Source organism: Plectropomus leopardus, chromosome 16, assembly GCF_008729295.1.
Source record: "Plectropomus leopardus isolate mb chromosome 16, YSFRI_Pleo_2.0, whole genome shotgun sequence".
Classification (NCBI taxonomy): domain Eukaryota; kingdom Metazoa; phylum Chordata; class Actinopteri; order Perciformes; family Serranidae; genus Plectropomus; species Plectropomus leopardus.
The window spans coordinates 30,141,259-30,164,638 of record NC_056478.1 but is presented as its reverse complement, the minus strand read 5'-3'; the positions used below and the strand labels follow the sequence as shown (position 1 = coordinate 30,164,638).

At 39.7% G+C, this 23,380-nt stretch overlaps 1 protein-coding gene across 1 annotated transcript in view; it reads left to right on the top strand.

Moving 5' to 3' along the window:
* emilin1a (elastin microfibril interfacer 1a) overlaps nt 1–23,380 on the top strand; it is a 41,068-nt gene that overhangs the window by 9,518 nt on the left and 8,170 nt on the right. The window contains exons 2-7 of the mRNA XM_042503256.1: nt 12,651–12,767; nt 16,401–16,597; nt 17,464–17,563; nt 18,897–19,005; nt 20,064–20,240; nt 21,870–23,147. Of these exons, the coding sequence (XP_042359190.1) occupies nt 12,651–12,767; nt 16,401–16,597; nt 17,464–17,563; nt 18,897–19,005; nt 20,064–20,240; nt 21,870–23,147 (1,978 nt within the window). The remainder of the gene's footprint in view (nt 1–12,650; nt 12,768–16,400; nt 16,598–17,463; nt 17,564–18,896; nt 19,006–20,063; nt 20,241–21,869; nt 23,148–23,380) is intronic.

Genomic DNA, 23,380 nt, shown 5'->3' with positions numbered 1-23,380 from the left:
AAATTTATTGGGGGATAAAGTGATGCTCAGACAGGTGCAAGAGTTCCACTCATGCTGAGTTATGGCTCAATAAATAAAAAATAAGACGTCAGGATGGAGGTTTCACTGCTCGGTGGCTGGCAGAGAAGTCATGAAAACACTGTTACTGTGTGTGTGTGTGTGTGTGTGTGTGTGTGTGTATGTGTGTGTCTGTGAGAGAAGGACAAAATGTGTTTATGTTCATTAACATGTGTGTAATAGTGTTGAGACTGTCTTCCTGTGCTTATTTGTAAGTCAGTCTGGGTTTGCTTTTTCAAATGTTCAAAGTCAAACAGCTCCTGATTTGCTAATCCTACTTTGTGTGCCAATATTCTCTTATTTGGAGTTCTGGAGAGATAAGTCACACTTTTTAGTGTTGTGTTTCCTTGACTGCACGTTTCATCATGTGTCCATATTAACACGTTCACACTGTGGGCCCAAATCTGATTTTTTTGCCTTCATATGTGACCATAGACTCTATATAAAGATGGACAACATGACAGCTCCCCCAAAGTGTAGCTTTTCAATCTGTATCGCCCCCTGGTGTCAGACTGCATTATAGGTCATAAAGCCCTCCCCTCCATGTTAGTGAATGGTACACAGGCCAAACTAAAAACTCAAAGTACACTCCAAATAAATGTCTCCCAAAGATGGTTTCTGTTACTGAAGGCAGTTCTCATGACCCTGATGTTTGCTCAAGTGTTTGTTTTTATGATAAGTTCGGCTTTAATTAGTTATTCAATTTAGTTCTACAAAAAGGGGGCTTTTCTGCCATTATTGACAGATGCGACAGTTAATGTGTGCAATCACATTCATTGTGGCTGCTCGTGATTGGTCGGATGGGTGTTTTGGCGGGAACTCCCCCACAGCCCTCAATGACATCACCATCACAAGATGGTGATGTCTGTATCTCGGGGGTAAGTAGGGGTGCATTGGCCATCTTTATATACAATCTGTGTGTGTGACCCAGATGTGATTGTTTAATGCCAGTGTGAACAGCACCAATCACATGGAATCTGATCGTTTTCAAATTAGATCTGGGCCTCTTTCATATGTGGTTCCAAGTCAGATACAGATCTGATTTTTGAAATGTGACCTCAGTCTGAACAGTCATGTGACCCGCATCAGAATTCAGTGCGACTTTTACTAGATCGACGTCCTTCTGTTAAATGAAGAAAACTTTGTCAGCCCGTCCATCTGTCTGTTTGTCAGTCTGTACCCATTTTTCTCCTCGATGGGTTGCCCAATCAACCTGAAATTGCACATGGGCTTTGAGAATTGCCACAGGTAGAGACTGAAGAAGCCCTTATTATTCACTCACTGCCCGTGTCTGTTTTGTGACGTCTTGTCTTTACTCTTGGCATGTGGGCAGCATCAGGGCCATTTTCACAATAAGTGGAACAATAAAAGACATCAAACTCAGCATGTGAGTTTTTTCAGATGACGGATTAAAAGAAATGCGTTTAAAAAAATCAGACTCAGTGTGCAAAGGCCTCCAGGGTTAAGGTTAGGAGGTGGGGGTTCACTCAGAGTTCACACGGTTCCAAACACTGGTCTCCTGGGGAGAGTCCCATGTTCTTTGCTTTTTATCCCTCAGCTTCTGGCCCCCTAATTCAGACCAAACTCATCTTTGAATTCGGTCATCACTAGGCGGATTTTCATTAACGCTTAAATTGCTCAGATTGTGAATAGAAAATACACCTAATGGAAACACGTCAATTTAGAAAAAAACTCCTGTTTATTGCAAAAAAAGTTTTTATGCCTTTTATCATATTTCAGGTGATTTAAAAAAGCTATATTTCACCAAACTGCAATGTAAACACTTTTCGGCTTTTCTAGGTCACATGTTGCTATGGCTATGTTCCTGAGGGCATGATGTAGCAGGTGCTACAAGAGCTGTTAGTGCCAGAAAAGCAATCACAGAGAAGTGACATTCACATCCTGAGCTGCAGCAATACTATACTAAGCTCAGTGGTCACACAGTTTTGTCAAACTAACCAAGGTAACAACCAGATCTAAACAGCGGGCTAACGACTGGACTGGGACAAAGCAGAGCAGGCTCAACAACCTGACGCAGTTTCCCAGCATGTACTCCACATCTCCACCAAAAGTCCACAAGTATCATGCACCGTTTGCAACACTGCATCATAGAAGTTAGTCAGCACAGCACCATAAAAAACTCACTTCCACCTTTTTTACCAGCAAATTCTCCTGAACAAAGTGGCTCACCCATGAGCAACATCCTGTATCTTTTTATCTTCATCTTTTCAGCACAATCTGATCCCACGAGTCAGACTGGTGAGTCAGCCCTTTGACTCTTCACCCATCCGTTCCTCAAAACAGATGGAGGAAGATCAGGCAGTGAGGCCTCATGTTCTGCAGGCACCCGGACTTTATAGCACTCCGAAACAGGCAGGTCTGATCAGACGCATCACAGCTCTGTGCACACGCCATGGTGCAGGCTGGAAAACCCCCTGGATCACTCCCACTCCCACTCCCACTCTCCCACTCTCCCACTCTGCCTGGCAGTGTGACACACACTGCCAGGCAGAGTGGGGAGTCAGCCACACTGCCAGCTGCTCCCAAACTGAAATATCCTGGGAACACCCGCAGGTGTTGACTGACTGCACTTCATCATATTGAGGAAGTCAACCAGATGTGGATTTGCCAAACCAATCATCAAAGAACCAGTGGTGACAAAGGTCGCCTGTGTCTCGGCCGAAAAGTTACACTTGAACACACCACAAAAACTACAACCAACTGGAGCATATGTTCTGCAGTACCAGCTAATTTTAATTTTTATTGATACTGATACCATCATCAAGACTCCTTAACAATCCGAGTCCTTATCGATAGCACTACCAATACGCTATTATTTGGTGGAAAGGCAAAGCAACTTTTTTTTTTAATATTTAGATTTAAATATTTAGTTTATAAAATCCTAGTAGTTTAAATGATGAATTGTAAGATGTTGATGTTACATTTGATCACATCATGACCACGTTTTATTTACCTTTGCCTAGTAGTCCTTTTACTGATCCGACCTTGAACAAAACCTTATGGAGCCTGTTCATTTAGCTAATTAGCTCTTATCCTGCCGATTTCAACATGCATTTCAACGTTGCATTACTATTTTTAACTGATGGGACTTGCTACAAAGTTTGGGTGTGCTTCCCACTTCTACTGTGAGTGGATGATGATCAAGATGGTGCCAGTGTCTGAGTTTTTTTGTTTGTTTGTTTGTTTCAACACAAGGACAGTCAAAGGTACTAGATTTAGGTTTAATTTGATGCACTGTGTTGATGTGCTCAGCCATGGAGGTTGTGTTCGTCTTCGCTTGGTTTAAAACTTTATTGGACAGTCGATGTATGCAGACCGTGATTGGATTTAAATAACTCAACTCAAGCAGTAAAGTTATGCTATAAGACCCATGGGACTTGTTAGCAGTATTGATTAGCTCAAACATGATCAATTTGCAGGTTTTGAAAAAAGCAGAACTGGGGCCTCAATAGAAACGGGTATCGATCCCCATCCCTAGTACCAGCAAGTGGCAGTTGTCTGTGCCAAGACTGACAGGACGGATTCAAGACGCCTCATTACACCCACAGATGGCCAGCAGTTGGTCTGGTGTGTCAGGGCCCTCAGACTTCATATAAGTCTCGCCACTTGTAAAACTGTAACATGATGTAAGACAACACTTCTGCTAAAAAAATCTTTGATCTTACAAGAGAGAAGACTATAAAGATGAGGACTAACTGGTTGGTTTGCCAATCCAAACCTGATTAACTCTCCCTCCTCTGATAAAGAGCAGAACAGGCCAAACTATACCCCCAGTACTCCGTACATATTTAGTATCTCTGGGATCTCCATCAGAATCTGAAATCAAGTTCTGTAAACAGTGATTGGTTGCACAGCATGAGTCACTCAGATCTGAACAATGTCAAAGTCCAAATCTAAAAGAAAGCACTGTGCTGGAGTTTGACATTTTGTCTTTATCTGCTGCAGTCTGATAAACACTCTACAAATACATATTGTAGTCATAAACAGTAATATGTGCAGGATTGGCCTGTTTATATGCAGTGTTTTCCTGTGGTGCTGGTACAGTGAAGGAAACAGGGCGATTAGCTGCTGAATGTGCCATTGAAGGGAAACAGAAGACTCACCCTCGCTCTAAGGCTGAGCCTAGACACCCTATGGAGGAGGCTCGTTTTTGCAGCTTGTATCCACAATCTCATTCTTTCACTCACTACCCAAAGCTCATGACTGTAGGTGAGAGTTATGACGCCACCGGACCAGTAATTCCAAAGCTTTGTCTTTTGGCTCAGCTCCTTCACCACCATGACAGCAGTGCCACGCCAGCATCATTGCGGACGCTGCACCAAACCGCCATCTCATGTTCAGTTCTACCTTCATTCTTGAACAAGACTTTGAGATTTGAAAGCCTTCGTTTGGGGCAGTAACTCTTTCCAGAGAGGGCAATTAACCATTTTCTGGCAGAGAACCATGCCTTCAGACTTGGAGGTGCTGACTCTCATCCAGACCGCTTCGCACTTGACTTCAAATTGCTCCAACAATTGGACTCCTGAATGTGTGTGTGTGTGTATACATACTGTATATATATATATGCTTGTATTGTATTTAATACACATGGGAAAGATCTTAGGACATTTGTAGGATTTTAGGACATAGGATTTAAGGGCATTTCTCTGATTTTAGGATGTTTGTGGATTTTTGGTTATTAGGGGCTTAGCTAGGACCTCAGTGGGGGAGTGTGGGGGATCCTGTAAAATATAAAAAATGACATGTTATATGGCATGTTATATCAAAATATCAATATAATCAGTATCAATAATATCAATATACTGTATTGTCCACCCTGAGGGCGGCACGGTGGCTTCGTGGTTAGCACTGTTGCCTCACGGCAAGAGGATCCCCTGGGCGGGGGCCCTTCTGTGCGGAGTTTGCATGTTCTCCCCGTGTCTGCGTGGGTTCTCTCCGGGGTCTCCGGCTTCCTCCCGCAGTCCAAAGACATGCAGCTCAGGTTGATTGGTGACTCTAAATTGTCCTTAGGTGTGACTGTGAGTGTGAAAGGTTGTCTGTCTATATGTGTCGGCCCTGCAATAGTCTGGCGACCTGTCCAGGGTGTACCCCGCCTTCTGCCCAATGACAGCTGGGATTGGCTTCAGCCCACCTGTGACCTTTACAAGGACAAGCGGTTGGGGATAAGGAATGAATGAATGAATGAATGAAAGTCCACCCTGATCATTTTGTCATATCCATGTTTACTTGGCAGCAGTTTATAAAGCTATATGTTGAGGCAAAGTGGAAAAATCAGCAAGTTAGCATCACATCCTTATTATATTTGTGTGTATTTGCGTGTCTTTTTGGCTGTGTGCGTGTGTGTGTGTGCTTGTAATTGTATTTTACACTCATGGAAAACATGCCAAGTCTAGTTAGTGGACTTTCATCTTGGCAATTTCTCAGAGGCCATTTGGATTAATGGGACTTTATAGGATTACTGTTAGGAATGCTTCACTTCACGCTGGTTACAGAGAGAGAGAGAAAGGCCCGTGGGTTTTTGCTGAAAAGTTTGAAGGTGTCATTCATGCCACAGAACACTTGTATGCAGGCACACATGAACAAACTCCCTGTGCTGTCTTTGTGAATGCCAGACCCGACACACCGACCCACACATACACACACACACAAACACACACCCACACACTCTTTCAGTGCTACACTAACACTTAGTCATCCTCCTACAAATATAAAAGCTCCTCTTATGCACTGAAAGGAGAAGCCCAAGATGGAAACATGGAAAATGCACCATCAGGGGGAGGGAGTGTGTACAGTACATAAAGTGTGGGTGTTTGGAGTGTTTGTGCGTGTATATACAGTATCTGTGTGTGTGTGTGTGTGTGTGTGTCCACATCTGTGTCTGCTCAGTAGTGAAAAAAAGAGACACAGTGAAGTTTATTTATATAAAGCGCAGTGGCTGTTCTCTGTCAGCGCAGATAGAGTGTGAATGCTGCCAGCTCCATGCTTTATCTGCTGTGTGTGTGACCCCGGGAGTCAGCGTGCAGGATAATAGATTGGCAGTGGCGATCCACTGAATCACATTGACAAAAAAACAACACGGCGGGACTACACAGCCGTTTAGATTTATCACCACTGTCTCATTTTACATGCCGTCTATCCCTCCTGTGTTGCTCCAGCTCCTGATGGAGATGTTAGATTCCCCTTTTCTCTCAGAAACTTTGAGTCCAACATACACAGCGCAGTATAACAAACCGCAGATAACCCAGCAAACCGCTGCGCGGCGTAATGCAATAAGAATCACTGCGATGGACCGCAAGTCTCTGGAAACACATGCTGCGTTTGGCTGATGCATGGGGACAGAGTTTCGCTGTGAGTCACCGGTGCTCCGAGGCTCTGATAGAAACATTTTAAATACAACGTAACAAACCGCAGAGGAGCACAATGCATAGCTGGAGGAGTCCATGCGGATGCAGAACCGCAGATCTTTGGAAGGCAAGTTGCAGAACTGTTTGGATGCATGAACACTAGGCTGGTTTCAGCCAAATGACTTTCACTGATGCTTCGCTCGAGCGTGACTCCAGGCTGAGCTGAACCCTCCCACCAAATAAAATTTCAAATCAGCTCAGAGTAACACGATACACTGTGAAAGTGCAAAATGAGCTACATTTACGTTTTTTTTGGTGCATTTTTCTGCACACAATGTTTTTCTGTAATCCATACTCCTGTGTTTTTACGCCTCAGTGCCAGCAACAGCCATGGCCGGGAGCATTACGTCTCCAGAGTGTTCCTTCATCTATCTCATTCTCATGAACGCAATAAATATCAGTCAGTCATATTTCTTTTGGACCTTACTGTTATCTGAAGAGCGGATTGTTTCAGACAAATAAAGATCGGTGCAGTCAGAGAGGAAAAGAGCTTCCGATTCTCTGCATTGTGAAAATGGAAAAAAGCAATAATTGTAAAGCATTCTTTGAATTCTCCTGATAAATTACTGTAAAGTTAGGCTATGTCATTGTTTAAAGTAAACTTCTTACCTTTCTCATTACTTGACTTATGGAAATACATCATTGGGTTTTTCAAAAGAGTGCTTCTAGTGGTCATCCAAATATATGACCATGTAGGTTCGTATTCCCTCTAATATAAGCCAGGGGAGCACTTCTTAAGTAAGCACCCCTACAGCTGGACAACAGAATCACACACACAACCGTTAACACAGATTTAAACATGTACTTAGTAAGCTGTGAAACGTCACAGTTGCACCAAAACTACATGGTTAGGTTTAGAAAAAAGATGGTTTCGCGTAAGAGGGAAGCTGTTTCTCAGGAGATATTAAAGAAGTATGAAAAAATGGTTAAAAATGTATGGGGGAAATAAGCTGGACAAAGACAAAATATTTTGAATTTCCTTTTCCTCTGGGATTTTAGATTTGAAAAAACAAACTTAAAACTTGCAAGTGCTTTCCCAGCTGTAGTTCTCAGACGTTGACGGTTGAATTTAGATTGTGACGTCTTGTAACCAAAGTTCAGTGTCTGGACAACCTTTCATGCCAACGTTAGTTTGGTGTAGAATACTGACGACAGATGACATTTAACTTTGTTGCTTTTAAATTGTTCTGTTGAGTAACCAAAATCCAACGTCTTTCAAATGGTTCTGTGCCAACGTCGACTTGACATAGAATAATGACATTTAGTGGTGAGGTCTGGAGACCAAAACCTAGCACTGACAAAACGTCCACACATAAGATTATAACGTCATTACTCATTTGAAATATAATCATCTTGATTGTCATTCCAACCACAATTTAACATCTGTCCAACGTGATAGTCCAACGTCTTTCTGATGTCCTTCTGACGTCCACTGCCAGCTGGGTACAGGAGTTTTAAAATTCGAACCGCTTTAGAAATCGGGTTGCATCAGGCATGGAAGACGAAGCTCCAATGGTCCTCTCTCTAATCACAGATTTGAGGGGCTTTTCTTGGATTTTAGGATGGTTTCCAGGTTTTAGGACACTTTTAGGATGAAAGGATGACTCTTGGAATTCGTGATGTTTCTAGGATTTTAGAACATTTGAAGGATGTCAAGATAATTGTAGGATTTTAGGACATTTCTAGGATTTTAGGACATTCCTGGGTTTTTAGAAGGTTTGTTAGACTTCATGAAATTTGTAGGATTTAAGGACATTTGTAAGATTTCAGGACATTCCTAGGATGACAGGACATTTCTAGAATTTTGGGAAGTCTTAATGATATTTGGACATTTCTAATATTTAAGGGCGTTTCAAGGATTTTAGCACTGTTGTAATGTTTTATGACATTTATTAGATTTTGGGACATTTCTAGGATTTCAGGATGTATCTAGGTTTGCAGGACATTTTCTAACATTTCTAGGATTTTAGGACATTGCAGGGATTTTAAGGACATTTATAGTATTCAGGAGGGTTTTAGTGCAGTTCTAATATTTTAGGACATTTCTGGAATTTCAGGACTTTTCTAGGTTTTTGGGACATTTCTAGGATTTTAGGACATGAAGGTCTTAGCTAGGACCTCTGTCAGGGGGTTGAGGGAGAACCTCCACTGGCATTTATTTTTCTTTTCTTTTTTTTAACAAACAAGCTCTATTTTGATGCTGTTTTATGCACTCTGGCACCTTATGTATACTTTAAGTACAAAAACAATTCACAATGTGAATCACTTTATTTTCATTGTGAATAAGAAAATGGTTTGGGGGCCACCCAGCACCCGATGAGTGGCCAGATTTGGCTTGCAGGCCATAAGTTGGGTATCCCTGCTATAGGGTATTAACTGTGATTATTGAGCCTTGTCAGTTTATGAATGCTCACCATTACATAACTTTAAGTTTCTTCTAATGATGCGACCTGATTTCCCCGTCAGTCAGGATTTTAGACTTATGCAGTCTAAGCCCAGCTTACATTACCTCAAACATCTCTGGCATTTCTGTACATTTATTTCATGTGAAGTATCAGCTGACAAATGTGTGAATACTGCAATAAGTAATAAGATGGTGGACTGTTGAGTCTGACACTTCATTAGATCTGTTCACTTCACGTACAGTAGCAACAGGAACAGGGGGTCACGAGGTAGAGGGGAGGATCCACACATGATGAAGTCTTTCTGTCAGTCAGACCAGCTCAGGAATGAACGGGGAGGACCAGTGTAGGGGGAACCAGGGAGAAGGGGAGTCACACAGGAAGAAAGAATATAAGTGGAAAGGGTTGTCAAGAGATGGAGATAATAAACAGAAGAGGGGTCGACGGATTATCAACCTGGCCAATTATCAGGGCTGATATTTGGCATTTTGCAGATTATCTCTATTGGCAATTTATTTTAAAGATTACTGATAAAATTAAACACTTAAAAAGTGCAAGGAAAGTAACAGCATGGGAGACATTTTTAATCTGTAAAACCTCAGGAAGCTAATTTTATTTACATTTTCACTAGACTTAATAAAAAAAAGCTACTGGGAACTTGCTGTATATGATGATGAACGTTTCAGTTTTGGTTTAACATTTGCCAAAGGCATTTAAACAAAGTTTTGTGTTGGAGTTTGTTTTATTCCAAATTCTAAATATTGACAAAGATTTTCATTTTTTTTGTAAATGCATATCACCTCCATATATTGATTATTGGTTAAAAGTTAAAAAGTTAAAAAAAAGAAAGACAGGTCAAACAATAAACCAACTAACCCTAACAAATAAAGTACTTAAAATGATTTTAAATGTATAATTATGATAATTAAAACACAGTTTTCTTGACATTTTTTCCCCAAGCTTTTAAAAACATGTTTTTCAATATTTAAAATTTGCTTGCAATATGTAGGACATTTCATGGCAAGTTTGTTACATTTTTTTTCTTTGAAAGAAATCACACCAATTTGGGTTCAAAGGTTTAAATACTGAAAGTCACAAGAGCACAGCGCAATAAAAGTGATGTCAATCCAGGTTTCAAAGGGTTAACTACTAAAAAACGTATTGGTATTGGCCCTGGACTTGAGGCCCGGATTTTAGGTCATTTATAGGATTTTAGGACATTTCTAGGATTTTAGGAAATTTCTAGGATTTTAGGATGCTTGTAGGATGTAAGGAGATTTCTAGGATTCTAGGACGTTTAGGGCAATTCTTGGGATCAAGGATGTTTCTGGGATTTAAGGGCAATTCTTGGATTTAAGGACATTTTTGGGATATAAGTACATTTCTAGGATTTTAGGATGGTTCTAGGATTTTAGGATTTTTGCAGAATTTCTAGACATTTCTAAGATTTTAGGACATTTCTAGGATTTTAGGATGTTTGTAGGATGAAAGGAGATTTCTAGGATTCTAGGACATTTATAGGATTTCAAGGCATTTCTAGGATTTAAGGATGTTTCAAGGACTTCAGGACATTTTCTAGGATTTTAGGACATTTCTGGGATGTTTATAGGATTTTAGGTGGGACGGTGGTGTCGTGATTAGCACTGTTATCTCACAGCACAAGGGTCCCCGGTTTTGAATATTGTCCCTGAAGGCAGGTCCACAGGGCTGATATCAAAGAGTGAGAGGAAGAGTGAGACGGGAAGGGACAAATCCACATGGACAAGCAGCTGAAAAACTTAAGACTGAGTTCTACAGAGGGAGACACAGAGTGACAGACATGGAGACAGACATAAAGAGACATAGAAAGACAATGTGAGGAAAGCTGCTGATTGACTCTCCAGCATGAAGGAACTCCTTGTGCGCTCCAGCTTTTATCTGCAGACCCCTCAGAGCTGAGCTGCGATGAATCTGACTGACACTAATTGGCCATAATAACCACAGAGGAAATAGCAGTGGACGGGGATTCTGGGTAATATGAAAATGATGATAGAAAGCGACTGAAGGACGTCTGTGTCTTAAATCTATCTGCAGTTGTTATCAAGTGAGATATGTGAGGGTGGAGGGAGGTCAGAGGGGGAGGACAAAGTGAGTTACATGCAGACGGGGAAGTGTGTGTTTAATTCTGTCCCTTTGGAGTTTGACTTTTAAGACATGTTTATGAGGACATTTTTCTTTTGTGGAATCATCTTGGAGTTATTTTAATATTAGAGTGAAAGTTAAGAATCGGATACTAAGTTTGAAACTGAAGTAACTTTAAAGCTGTTATAATTTTTTATTAACTCTTTGAAACCTGAAAAAAAAAGCCAATAAGCGACTTGGTAAGAAATGTCCTGCAAATTGCACTGACTGTGATTTTAGAAAATATTTTTTAAAAAAGCTTGAGAAAAAAAATTCAGAGAACTATATTCATAATTATAGATTTGTATTTTTTTCAAATAGAATTGTTAGCATTTTCATTAGCTTTCTTTTAAGGTCATTTCCTTGTTTGTTTTGGTTTTTGTTATTGTTTACTTTCCTTTTTTTGTTTTATTTATTTATTTTTATTTTTTATGTTTTTGCTCATTTTTTAGTATTTTTTGTTCTCTTTACTAATTCCTTGCTTTTTTTTCCTTTTTTTTTGGTAATTTCCTTCTCCCTATGTTTTTAAAAGAAATCGAGCCCAAATGCTTTTTTATTGTTTTTTTTTTTTTTTGTTTTTGTTTTTAATAAAACCCCTTTAAACACTCACAATCACAGTTAGCCACAAGCAGTGGAGCATTTAGCAGCTATGAGCTTTTGGATGTATAAAGAAAACTCAATACAGTGTTGGAGGCAACGCCCTGCACATTTCATTTCGACATCATAAACAGAAAGTTTTCAGCAGCTTTTTTTTTATTAAGTCAAATGAAAATTTCATTTAAAAGATGGATAAATAAAAATAGCTCCCTGAAGTTTTACAAAGCAAAAGTTCCTCCAATGCTGACATTTTCTTTGATCAATTTTATCGTTGATAAGATGAAATTAAAATAAAGTAGAAATAAAAAATAAGATAAAAATAAAACGCTGATACAGATAATTGTCAAATGCCAAATATGATGGTAACTGGCCAGGATGATAATCTGTCGACCCCTAAAATGAAACCTCCTGCATAAGAGGAGGTTTAGATTCATGTGTTCATCCGCATGTTATGTATTTTACATTTAACACTAACGACTCTTCACAGTCTGTGCAGCTGCTTTTAACTCCATATTTTGGTTTTCCAACTGTGTGAAATGAATGTAAGCAATGTTAGTTTTTAACATGGATATGCAGTGTGTGTATGTGTTTGTGTGTGTGAGAGAGAGGCGTACAATAGCAGCCATTGTTGGACTCATGCAGTTATCCTGAACCGATCTGACATTTTGCACCAGCGGACAATTTCTCTTGAATGTTGTACAGAATAATAATAATAATCTCAGTGAGATATCGATCTGGAAACTCACAGCGGAGCCTCTCAGTCAAACAGATTTTCGATTATTATTTTTGCAAAGTTTTTTTTTGCCTGAAAAGTAAGTGCGAGAGTATGTGTGTGTGTGTGTGTGTGTGTGTGTGTGTGTGTGTGTGTGTGTGTGTGTGTGTGTGTGTGTGTGTCAGAGGGCTGCTATGTTTGGGCCAACGCCTGCCTCTGAACTTACAGTAAACTTCCATTCATCACTCAGTTATTCACTTGTCATTTCCTCCTGTGTTCGTGTTTGTGCCTTCACAGGAACTGGTGTGCTTACGTGGTGACACGCACTGTGAGCTGTGTGATGGAGGACGGGGTGGAGACGTACATCAAGCCAGACTATCAGCGCTGCACCTGGGGCCAGTGTCCTCGGGTTGCGTAAGTATCTGTCCCTCTCTGCTGCTGGAGTCTAATCAGTATTCAGTCTCGCTTCTCTGACTTCCTGTCCTCTGGTCCACAGAAGTTTAATTTTGAATTTTATTTGCACACAATATATAATAAAAACAAATAAATAGAAACAAATGTGGCAGGGATTGTGCAGAGGCTTATCGTGAAAACCTCCTCTCTAGAGGACAGTCTAATACAAAAGGTATTTTTCTCCTTAACATAACAGTATAACAGACAAAACAAGTAGTTACAATAAGTATTCAGACCCTTTATGTAAGTATAATAACTAATACCACTCAGTGAGAATAGTCTGCTACAAGTAAAAGTCCTGGATTGAAAATGTTAGTGAAGTAAAAGTTAAGTTAGTATTATTGGAGAAGTGTACTTTAAGTACCAGTGCAGTAACAGTACCCAGCGCAGAAAAGTCTTACAAAACAATCAAAACACGCCAAATCCTTTTTAATTAGAATAAATTAGATTAAAAAAAAAAAGCTTAAAAAGCTCAGAATTATTTTTAAAAAATTAAAAAAACAACCCCCAAAATTCAAAATTGTTAGGAAAAAATTAACAAACAACCCAAACCACAAATTATATAAAAAAAACAGAAATAAAACCCACAAAAAATCCCCCATATTATTAACAAAATCACCTGAAAATGATCAATGATAAAAAAAACAACTAAATTAAAACTATGTCAAAAATAGAAAAAAGCACCCAAAAAAACCCTCGAAATTATAACATAAGAAAAAAAAACACACCCTCAAACCTCAACATAATTTAAAAAAATAGAAAGGAAGACACTCAAAAAACTCAAAACTATTAGAAAATAAAAACACCCTCCAAACCCCTCAAAATTATTTTACAAAGTGAATAAAAAAACACCTCAAAGATTTAACATGATAAAAAAAAAAATGGGGGGAAAAAAACACCAAATGTGTGTTTGTAGACACACTCGATCTTTTTCGGTTTCTCAGGAGGCTCTGGTCAGGACGGTGTCTGGTAGTGTTGCCAGAACGTCACTACAGGCATCATCACAGCTCAGTATTTGACCGATCCCAGTAAAGAGTACTGGTGTCAATCTGACCAGCCCATTCTCTGTCAGAAGTCATCAAATACTGCCACTTTGTTTTGGCATCAGTCACCAAGGCCAAAAAACACCTTTTGCAGCAGCATAATACGATACGGTGTGGAACAGTGTTAGTTTTTTAATGCAGCCAGACGGAACCTGCCGGTCAGCACCTGGCACTGTGGTATGATGCACTGATGGGCGCTGTCAGTTGGTAAAGCAGCCAGATGGCACCTGTCGCTGCTGTATGGTACGCAGCTTGACAGTAGCAGATTGAAACACTGCCGGTAATAATGAAATATTAGGAGCTGGAAGGTTCCTACAGGCTGGGTCCAACAAACCCCAAATGTTCACCAGGGAGCCCATTTTTCGCTGCGCGTTTGAAAGTAGAGCCAAACCATTAGTCTTTTTTTTTTGTTGCCTAATCTTAACGACATGCTTTGTTGCAGAAACCCAACCACACCTTTGTTGCCTAATCTTAACCATGGGCTTTTGTTACCTAATCTTAACCATGGGCTTTTGTTGCCTATTTTAACTGCACACTTTTGTTGCCTAAACCTATCCCCCCGCTTTGGTTGACATGCGGTGTTGGTTGCAGCATCCTGGAACGTCAACAGCAGATGCATGATGACCCCTAGTGCATAATGTGTTAACCTGTGTAAGTCCACTGAGCGGCGATATGTGACGACTCGTGATGAGAGTGTGTTGATTTGACACACGTCACTGTGATCCAGCTGCAGACCTGAATATACCCAAAATGACAAACATTGTGAACATGTATTCTCGATAAGATTGATTGGATGTTTTCGTCCAAATTTAAGTGTCGTGCTTTCTCTGGACACATTAATCAAGCGCTCCTTATTTTTTTCCCTCTTTTGAAGTTTCGCTGCGTTGTCTGACCCCGGCCTGGCTGCCTGATCCCTGTGCCTGCCAAGGGCCTCGGCCTAAACCTGGACTATGCTAAGAATGAAGCCGACAGGGGTTCCAGGCACCACAGTCTAGTCTCCTACCCTGTAAAAACAATCTCTTCTTCTTACTCTGTCTTTCTTTCTCTTTATGACTCTCCTCTCTTTCTTTCTCTTCCTCCTTACTCCTCCTCCCGCCACCTCTCTGGGGCCCTGTTTTTGTTTTTCCTCTGAGACTAAGCGGTATCCCTTGTTCTCACGCTCTCAGAGCAGGGAGCTGGAAGCTGAAATCTTTACTATGGCACAGAAAAGGCTCTGCGATACATTCATTAATGTTTGTGGGTTGGCATAAAGGAGAGCAACCTGCTGAACGTTCACAGTCTGAGCTAGTTAATGTTCCTGTGACACTGCCATAAATCTTTAGTGAGACTTCCGGCCAACGCTGCTCTATTTATTGCATCGTTAGAAACATTACTGTAACAGGGAGTCTCACCGGAGGTCAGTGACACATTCATGATTAAGCTGCAGAAGCTGTCCAAATCAAACATTGGTATTCTTTGAGATGAATCGTCTTTGAGCAATAAATGGAGATTTAGTACGGGCTAAATGCAGCTGATTTCTTCTGGAAACTGGGACAGAAATAACATTCGAAAGTTTACAGAGCACTCTTAATCCCATCCATCACCAGCAGATGATTTCCCAGATTTCTAATGACTCAGGGCACATTAATAACAACAGTGTATAGCACGGGTATTCAATACAGGGTCCGGGGACCATTGTTGACCTTAGATTTTGTTTTCGAGATCACATCACATCACACAGATTTGCTCAATGTCATATTCGAACGCAAGTCAGCTTAGCTCAAGTCACAAATAACTTTTTTTTTTTTTGCAGGAACTTGACACATTTTATCATGAGGGGTCAATTTGCACAGACTGTTAGCAGATACACACAAACATAGAAATTACTGATAAATATACGAATGCAGCATGAATATGATGAGTGTATTTTCATAACCAGTTCGGACACCACTCTTCTCCAGGTTTTTTTTAAATTACAAAAAAATATATTAAAATAAGACAAAAGGGAAAAGAAAAAGAAAAGAAAGGTAACCAGACAAACCGCCAAAAAAAAGCAAGATTAAAAAAACAACAAAAAAAACCCAAATGCACACAACACCCAGCCAAGACTCCCAATAGTAAATCGAAGGATCCTAAAATAAGATGATAGCAAAAATCATCAAATGGCTTTATGTTGCCGTTTTCTCCAAATATTGAACAAAAGTTTGCTAGATTTCACTAAATCATTTCACCTGCTCATTTCTAATATATCTTATCATTCAAAATTACAGAAACATTACAGAAATGTTTCATGAAATATTGTTGCATAATCTCAGGCCTTAATAACATCCTGAAAACATGTTCTGAGAGTTGTTTTGAACATTTTGTTCAAAATGTTCACATGCAACATTGTGGGAATGTTTTCTAAAAGATTGTCAGACTGACATTGCCATCCATCAAGCCTCTTGGCAAGCATGGCTAAAAAAAAAAAGAGAAAGAAAAAACATGTCCATTTTTTTCAGTCTGAAGTCATCAAATCAAAATAAAGGTCAAGATAACATTTTAGTATCTGAAATTTCTGTTGCATCCACAGCTACCGGACATACAGGAGGCCGAGGTACAAGGTAGCTTACAAGATGGTGACAGAAATGGAGTGGAAGTGTTGCCATGGTTACTCCGGGGAGGATTGTCACGATGGGCCAAAGGGAACCACCAACACTCAGGTCAATGGAGGACGACCACAAGTCACACAGACGGGCTACAGCACGGGGGGCGGACAGAGAGGAGAAGGTAGAGACTGTCAGAGGGCTCCATGAAATCCACGTTTTTTTATGTAGTCAGAATGCATGTAATTCATCTGGTGAAATAGCATCAAAACATGCTCAAGATGTGCATATTTTATCTCTTGTCAGTCTTAAAGGAATACTTCAACCCATAAATGACCACTTTTAAACCATATATCATGCTCACCCTGTTCAGTTGGTGGAGAAAACTTTGTTGCCCTTGCATGCCTCCAACGAGAAATCTAATAACGGAGAAAATTCTTGATTAACTGAGCCCAAAAAAAAAACATATCAAAACAATTCTTTATTAACTCTCACAAAACTTGTGCACTATAATCCAAATCTTTATTGACTGATGGATTGGCTTGATTTCTTTTAAAAAAGAACATGGGAGGAAGGCAATGAGCAATAAAAGAAATTACCCAAAAATAGCAAGAAATAAGTTAGAAATTTTTTTTCTAGTAGAAATTTTTCCCCAGCCTTTTTTAAAATATATATATTTTTTAAATTAAAATAAATTGGTAAAAATTACAAAAATTATCCTAAAATTAGTTATTTTGTGAGAGAAGAAAATAAATTAATAAATATTTAATATGTAATTATGATTCTTGTTTTTCCCTAGCTTTTTTTCATTTTTCCCTCAGCATTTTCTTTAGCTATTTTTTTTTTTTTTTTTTTTTTTTAAATCTACTAATTTATCACAATTTATGGAACATCTCTCAGTAATGAAAGGTGTCTATTGGCAGCACAAGACAAGTGATGCTGAGGGGTTGAAGGTTTATTACAATTTGATGTTGCAAGCCGAACGTGTTAAATCCCAGAATGAAACCGCACATTTCTTCTTTCACATTGTCAGTCAATGTTTGTCTGCAGGTGACAGTGAGAAGATCAGACAGCTGGAGGAAACGATCCGTGGTCTGACCAAAGACCTCCATAACATGCAAACCACCATCCACGGCATCAACCAGAGGCTGTACGTCCGCGCTGTTTTCAATGCATCATGTGCATGTTTTACATCACCGAGTGTATTTACCTGCACCAAAATCCTGTTTATGTTCAGCAAACTAACATTTCCTAGTTTGTCACCCAGTGCACTGTGGAATGTATAGTAGCCTGCAGTGTATATCGTTTCATGTTTATTGGAGCTTATTTCAGCAGTTCAGTTTAGTGAAAGAGGATACACATGTTTATGAACATATGTATATACAGAGCTGTATGAAGGCCAGGGAGATATAAGTAGTTAATCCTCAATACGAACTTAATGGGATGCTACATAAATACACAAAGTGTGTCCTTTAATTTAACCCTTTGAAACCTGACTAAATTGGCTTGATTTCTTTGAAAATAGGGCAAGACAGAAATAAGTGATGAAAGCAGAAATGACCCCCCCAAAATTAGCAAGAAATTAATGAAGTATAGTATAGTATAGTATAAGTATAAGTAGTTTTTAAAAAAAATAAAAGTCAAAAAATGAATAATTGAAAATTTATCAAAGTTGTGTAACATAATTTTGAATATGTAATTATTAATTGTAAAAAAATTTTCCCTATTTTTCCCCCAGACATTTTCACTTTGCTTTTTTTTTTTTTTTTTTTTTTTAACTTTTTTTCCCTAAACATTTTTCTTTAGGTTTTTTTCTTTTTTTTCCTCCTTAAAATGAATAATAGAAAATTTACCAAAACATTGGTGGCAGGATTTTAAAAATGTAATGTAATCCCTAGTCATTTTCCTTGGCCTTTTTCTTTTTTTTCTAGACATTTTGTCTAGCTTCTTTTCTTTTTCCCATGACATTTTTTCCGAAAAAGTAATAATTGTAAAAATTTACCAAAAATCTGTAACATAATTTTAAATATGAAATTATATAATTATATTATTTATATAAATATTTAATTATATAAAATAAATTATATCTTTCACAAGCTTTTTGCTTTTTTTCCTAGCTTTAATAAAATTCCTGGAACAGTTTTTACCAAGCTGCTATTTGCCTTTTTCTCACTTTTTTGAAAGAAGTCAGACCAATTTGCTCAGGGCTCAAAGGTTTATATACAGTACTTGTAAAAGGTGTGTAAGAGCAGCTCAAGAAAAGTGATGTCGCTCCAGGTTTCAAAGGGTTAAACTGTGAACCAGCAGAATGAGCTCATTTAAACTCATCTTCTATTTACACCACTTTCCTGTGGACATGATACGTTTTTAAATTAAGCAACTGTGGCCATTATTGTTGCCTCCTCTGCTTTATTGTTATATATTAATGATTATTACAAATGTCTGCCAAAACCTAAGGAACTTTCTGCTCTGCTTCTGAATAGTCCTGGTCTGAGTGGAGCTGTCGTCCCTGCTGATTCAGCTCAGCCACACATGAAGGAAACCATCAACAGCATCCAGACCAAGCTGGACCATCTCTACAACAGGACACAGGTAAACAACACCTGCTTCTTTATAGGCCTTCATGTCGTCTATAGCAATGGCCAGAGGCATTACCTTTTCAGGTTGTCTGTCTGTTCGTCCATCTGTCCATCCCATTCTCTTGGTGTGATATCTAAAGATTGCCTTGATAGAATTTCTTTATATTTGGACTCACTGATGAAATGACTCGAATTTGGTGGTCATAGGTCAAAGGTCAAGGTTACTGTCACCTTGTTTGTCTAATTTTTGTGAACTCAAGAACACATTGAGAAAATGTCTTCAAATTTGGTACAAACTTTTAATCACCAAAAATTTGATTCGATTTCGGTGGTTATAGGTCCAAGGTGAAGGTCAATGTGACCTTGCATTTGTCTCATTCGCATGAACACGATTTCCCCCAAAAACATCCTAACAGGAATTTCTTCAAATTTGGCTAAAATGTTCACTTGGATTCAACAATAAATAGATTGGATTTTAATGGTCATAGGTCAAAGGTCAGGCTCATTATGATTTTGTGTGGTTCATTTCTGTGAACACGATAACACAAGAACCCCCCGACTTTCTTTAAATTTGGCACAAACATTCACTTGGACTCAAAGATGAACTGGTTAGATTTTGGTGGTAAAAGGTCAAGGTCAGTGTGATCTTGCATCCGTCATATTCTCTTGAATGCAACAGCTCTGGAACACCTAGAGGGAATTTCTCCAAATTCAGCACAAACATCCACTTGGACTGAAGAATAAACTGATTTTGGTGACTAAAGGTCAAGGTCAAGTGAGACCTCACAAAACATAACAAAACATTTGGACATAATTCGGGAATTCTTAAGGCAAATTATGGCAAAACATTACACAAATGTCTAATGACTGTGACATCGTAATACTTTTTATATAACACTCTTCTGTCCATTACACAACGTCATCAGACATTTGGTCAGATATTGAATTGGGGACACTAATCTGTAAACTGTGCTGATTGTAGAGATCCTCTGTGCTGCCGGAGGGAAAATGTCTTTGTATTAAGAATTTAGATTAAAGGACAGATTGTTTAAATGGACATGTGCTTGCCAGGTCCATGACCAGACCCTGCTCAACATCAACAACCACCTGGTGAATGGAGGGGGCAATGAATTGGACGGAGGAGGAGTAGGAGGAGGAGGAGGAAGAGGAAACCAGCTGAACACTCTAAAAGAGGAGATACTGACTGAGCTGGAGACAAGAGTGACTCTGTCTTGCTCCGCCTGTCAGGTGAAGCTCAACAGAAAACATCATTCTTTGACTTTGTTAGAGCCATTTTTAACTCTTTTAAACAAACGCTTTTCTTGTGCTGCATTCAGGGGAAAAAGGAAAAAAGCTAGGGAAAGCAGTATTTATAATGATCATTATTACATATTTAAAATGATTTTATTTATGTATTTTTTTTTACTTTCAGTAACAAAATGATCGTTATTATATATTTAAAATTACTTTGCAGAGTTATGACTAAACTTTTTTCCAGGGTTCGTTCTTTCTTTTTCTTTCTTTCTTTCTTTCTTTCTTTTTTTCTTAGTTTTTTACTTTTCCATTGTTCTTTGTGGTGCTTTTTTTAGTTTTTGTGTTTTTTTTGTGCTAATTTTCAGGTAATCTTCTTGTATTTTTTTTCCCCACTAATTTCTTGTTCTTTTTCGGCTCATTTATTCATAAGTTGCTTGTTGACTTCTTCCCATGTTTTCGAAGGAAATCAAGTCAATTTTCCCAGGTTTCAAAGGGTTAAATGACACTCTGTGTGATTTCTAGTTGTAGTTTTTGTAGCTATAAAATGTCCTTGTTTTGACTTTGTTCCCTGTGGGCTTCTGTGAGTGATTTTGCTGCCTAAAGCAATAAAAAATATCACCCACATCCAGGCAGTAAAACAAGAAAACTACATTCCCCCACAGACCACTGCACTAACAACAAATAAGAGCAGTGTATGAAAGACTGAAAAAAAGTACAGGTGCAAACACAGCCAAACACAAACACAGTTTTCCAGCAGTTTGTAAGAAATGGTTAGGATTTAACTACGAATAATCGTTTTTGGTACATATTGAGTTTTTTGCCATGTGCTCAGGCACATTCCTTGGCCCCTGGGCACTAACACATAAAAGATCTCTCACTGTTACCTACCACAGTGGCCCCTGATCCCTGTTGCTCACAGCTGTTTCACATCTTTTTTTTTAATTTTGCAACTTTAAAACTGCACCTGAACTTCAGTATTCATTAGTTATTCATATAGACCTTCATTCATATAGAGAAGCTGTATAAACACTGTACCACTCTTCTCACCATTTCAGATCTACACTGACACAACTGTACCAAACTAATCACCAAAAAACATTTGCATTGTATGTTTTCTGCTAACCATCATAATATTAAGACGTTTGTTTTATTAAAACTATGGCTTTACTCTTGTAATATAATAACTTCATTACCGAAATCTTTAAGATTTTTTTTTCTTTAACATGGTGTTATTCCTCCGTCGTAAAAAAGCCAATTGCTAATGTTTAGGGAAAGATTCTTTTTTGGTCTCAAATACCTGTTTTTGATGGCACTGACATGGTGCCAAAAAAAACCCTGTCTCTGTAAAAAAACAACCGCTTTTCACGGCACTGTCCGAAGAGGAAATCACTATCCCGCGAGGAAATGCAACAATGTTTCTGTAACAAACAACCTTTTTTTGTGAAACTATCTTGGTAGGAAATGCAGCGATGTTTCGGTAGAGCATAACCGCTTTTGTGTCACTGTCCTGGCAAATTTAGGGTTGTCTTGGTAAAAAAAAAACACCCTCCTTTTGAAGCACTATCCCAGCTGGAAATGCAGCTAGCAAATAAAATCCAGTCCTTGTATCTCTGTTTCCTCCAGGCTGGTGTGGAGGATCTGAGGCGGCAGCAGCAGGAGAACAGGGAGCGGATCCAAGCCCTGGAGAAGCTGATCAGCTCCATGGACCAGAACCTGAGGCAGAGCATGGACATCTCCCGCATTGAGACCCAACGCTCCCAGGCCTGCTGTGACACGGTCACCGAGCTGGAGAAGCGGCTGTCTGATCTAGACGTCCGCGTCACCTCCACAGCCAACAAGTGTGACACCATCAAAGGACGGCTGGATAAGGAGCTGACAGGGACGGGTGGAGGAAAGGGAAGAGTGACGGAGGACAGGCTGAATGGAAGACTGAGAGAATTGGAGAAGAGGGTGAACAACACAGTGAGGAAGACAGAGCAGAGGTGCACCAACACCGGGAGCAACGTAAAGGACAGCGTCCAGAGAGATGTCACTCAGCTGCGCAACATGGTCCTCAGCCGGCTGGACGACCACAGCTTCAAGATCGGCAAGATCGAGCTGGACGTGGCTGTCCTCGGAGATACGGTCACTGACCACAGCCGACGGTTAGGTCAGGTGGAGAATATCACAACCTTCCTGGACAAAAGGTTAACGTCAATCGCAAACATGTGCAATGAGACGTGTGGGCCGAACGGAAAAGGCCGCAAGACTGACGACACCGTGAAAACCTTAGAGTGGAGAGTTGTGGCCAACCAAGAGGACATCAAGAAGTTTAACACCAAGTTAGACGATCTGTCCGTGTCAGGGGACTCGCTGATGGACAGAGTGATCAGCTTAACAGACGATGTCAAAAAGATAATAGCCGTGACGGGGGACAGCGGTGAGAATTTCAACCGGATAGCCACAGAGGTTGAAACGCTGGCCCGTGGTTTTGAGGACTGTTCCGTTTGCAGCAGCGTAGAGAAGGACTTGCGCTCGCTCAGCAACTCCACCATGATTGGCCTCAACAAGTGCCAGACTGAACTGACAGATCTGCGGAGAAAGGTGGACTCTGAGGAATCCGTCTGCTCTCAGGTGTGCTCCAACCTTCAGGAGGAGGTCGGAAGACTCCGAGACAAAGTGGAGGAGTGTACTGGACAGTGTAAAGTCAACATCAATGATTTGAAGAACCGCCTGGACGGTCACGGTGTCCACAGTGGAAAGTTAGGTGGGGATCTGAAGTCCATCCAAGGAGAGCTGGCTGGATTCATGGTCACTTTTAACTCCATCAATAACACTCTGAAGGGCCTGGGGAGGACTGTGCAGTCGCACGGGTACACGCTGACTGATCTGACCAACACCAAGGACAACATCATTTCTGAGGTGAGGGACACAACCAACAAACGTCTGAAAGCTTTTTTCAGAACATCATCTGTATGTTCCTAAAGTTAGTACCAGATTATAATCTGTCCATATTCCTGTTTTATTGGACATAAAGGCACTATTTCAACGTTTTCTTAATGCTATCAGGAATTGAAAAATACTGAATGTTGGTTAAAAAACACTAAAAAATAACAATCCCATCTTTTGAGCCGCAGAATATAAACTCCCCTTCG